The following is a 2418-nucleotide window of genomic DNA, read 5'->3' as shown; positions in this document are numbered from 1 at the left end:
AATCCATGGGAGCCATGACCAATAAAATGAAAGGTTTCCTGGGGCCTGTGCAGCTAAGGGACTTATGGAAGTACATGCTGGCTACTAGGTGCCCATTACACAGTGACTGTTTGGGCACTGAGCACCTCAGGGCTCCCCTACACAAATGGGAGTCGGGAAATCTGGACCAACCAACCTCTGGAATTCAGTCAGAACCACAGAAACCTCAGGATCCAACTCTTCAGCAGAACGTGCAACACCCAAGTTGGCTCTTCCCATGTCCGCCTTCCCAGTGGGAGTATCTTCTAGGGCCATCTATCTGAAGTGTAGGAAAACTGATACTATTTTCTTGCCAAAAAGTAGATCTCAGCTAGAAAGCTTTTCATAAAAATATTTATTAAATGCATTACTGCATGTGGCCTCAATTGTGTATGGGCTGTTAAAGGCTTGAGTGCCTGGCTAAAACCAGGAAAACTGTTGCCCCCTTTTTCATGTTTGTAGAGCAGCTACTACTGCTCATAGTTGGGCCAGTATGGCTTGTAAAAGAGGGAGTAAATACTCCAGAGCAAGATTCTGCTGAACTGGAATGGAGCTGGGGGTGAGGGGACTGAGTCAACCCTTCCAGGCAGTGGTTTTATAGCCCGTTCTTCTTGGTGTCCACTTTTGCCCTGATGGGGAACATAAGGCTTTCTTCTGGCAGGGAAGACACATCCAGGTACTAGAAAAGAAAGCCAGAGACAGGCTTGGGAAGGGAGATAGGAGTTGCTTTTTTTATTGACTTGGTCCTGGGTTTTGTAGCAGAACCCCTTTGGGTTTAAGAGCATTCTGCTGCTTCCTTTTTGCTTCCTGCAACTTCTCCTGCTGTCTGAGCTGCCATGTCTGTAATCCAGCATCCATTTCCTGTGACAGCAGTACAACTCGTCTCTGAAACAGACAGGAAAACAGTGTGGATAACATCTGGGGCTTGAGCTCTGCACCATATATCCTTTCATTCACAGATCAAAGTCAGGTTTCGGCTGGAAAGTGACACCACTGACTGGGGAAGGGGTGGAACCAGGTCCTGGGCTGGCAAGCAGGAGGAAGGAAGCAAAGTGGGTGTCTATCATTGGTTCCTGCCTTAGGAGTGCCCCAGTCTATTCTCCCTTCTCACAGTACTGTTAAAACCTTCAGTGCATAAAACCTCCAAGTGAGGGGTACGTGTCAGCTTAGGTGCCAACTCAGGACAAAGTACAATTTAAATGTTCTCCAGCCAGTTACAGTTTGTCCTGGCTGGAGATCTAGCTACTCACCGCAAACTTTTCCCTTTGGGCTTTTCTTCGAAGCTGGCCTTTCATTGGAGGAGCAGGGCGGCCATCTGCAGATAGAAGTGAAAGGAAAGGCAAGTGTTAGAGCCTACAGTACCCTGGCCAAGTGGCTGTGACAGCAAAAGAGGGAAGAACCAATCTCAAGCTCCTCTCTTCTATTTCATACCCACTGTAGCTTCATTCTCCTAGAACACTTCCTTCATCTTCAATGGTGAAGTATGCCAGAACCACCGAGAATAAGCTCCAAGGCATGTTCCTACTCTACTTACCCATCATTAGCCTAGAATTCAAGGTCCTTTGTGATGCTGAATCTCCTGTTTTATCTTCAGATACACTCCACTCAAGCAATTGGATTACTGTTCTACTCACCACTGAGTCCTTGCTGAATTCTATTCACTCCATAATGAAATATCCTCTTTTCCTTTCCTTTCAGCCAAATTCTCATTCTTAGGCCTAACCCCAGCCCTACTTGTCCCAGAAACCCTTCTCTAACCTCTTCAACTCTGTCACTCTCTTCTGAAAGAAATGCATCTCCATCATTTAATATTTGTCTATTTGGGGACATTTAAGGACTATATGCAGGTCAGGAAGCAACAGTTAGAACTGGACATGGAACAACAGACTAGTTCCAAATAGGAAAAGGAGTACGTCAAGGCTGTATATTGTCACCCTGCTTATTTAACTTATATGCAGAGTACATCATGAGAAACGCTGGGCTGGAAGAAGCACAAGCTGGAATCAAGATTGCAGAGAGAAATATCAATAACCTCAGATATGCAGATGACACCACCCTTATGGCATAAAGTGAAGAGGAACTAAAAAGCCTCTTGATGAAAGAGAAAGAGGAGAGTGAAAAAACTGGGCTTAAAGCTCAACGTTCAGAAAACTAAGATCATGGCATCTGGTCCCATCACTTTATGGGAAATAGATGGGGAAACAGTGGAAACAGTGTCAGACTTTATTTTTTTGGGCTCCAAAATCACTGCAGGTGGTGACTGCAGCCATGAAATTAAAAGACGCTTACTCCTTGGAGGAAAGTTATGACCAATCTAGATAGCATATTCAAAAGCAGAGACATTACTTTGCCAACAAAGGTCCATCTAGTCAAGGCTATGGTTTTTCCAGTGGTCATGTA

General features: G+C 45.1%; 1 protein-coding gene across 3 annotated transcripts in view; it reads right to left on the bottom strand.

The window, feature by feature from the left end:
- Positions 1 to 354: 354 nt before the first annotated feature.
- MRPL52 (mitochondrial ribosomal protein L52) overlaps positions 355 to 2418 on the bottom strand; it is a 5029-nt gene continuing 2965 nt past the window's right edge. Inside the window, exons 4-5 of one of the 3 annotated variants that reach the window (XM_010831247.1) lie at positions 1269 to 1333; positions 355 to 903 (exon numbers count right to left, since the gene is read on the bottom strand). In XM_010831247.1, the coding sequence (XP_010829549.1) occupies positions 751 to 903; positions 1269 to 1333 (218 nt within the window). In that variant the 3' untranslated portion in view covers positions 355 to 750. The remainder of the gene's footprint in view (positions 904 to 1268; positions 1334 to 2418) is intronic. The other 2 variants (XM_010831248.1, XM_010831249.1) reach the window with 2 other exon arrangements.

Source organism: Bison bison, unplaced genomic scaffold, assembly GCF_000754665.1.
Source record: "Bison bison bison isolate TAMUID 2011002044 unplaced genomic scaffold, Bison_UMD1.0 scf7180017864526, whole genome shotgun sequence".
NCBI lineage: Eukaryota > Metazoa > Chordata > Mammalia > Artiodactyla > Bovidae > Bison > Bison bison.
The sequence above is the reverse complement of the archived record's forward strand: the minus strand, read 5'-3'. Positions and strand labels throughout refer to the sequence as shown.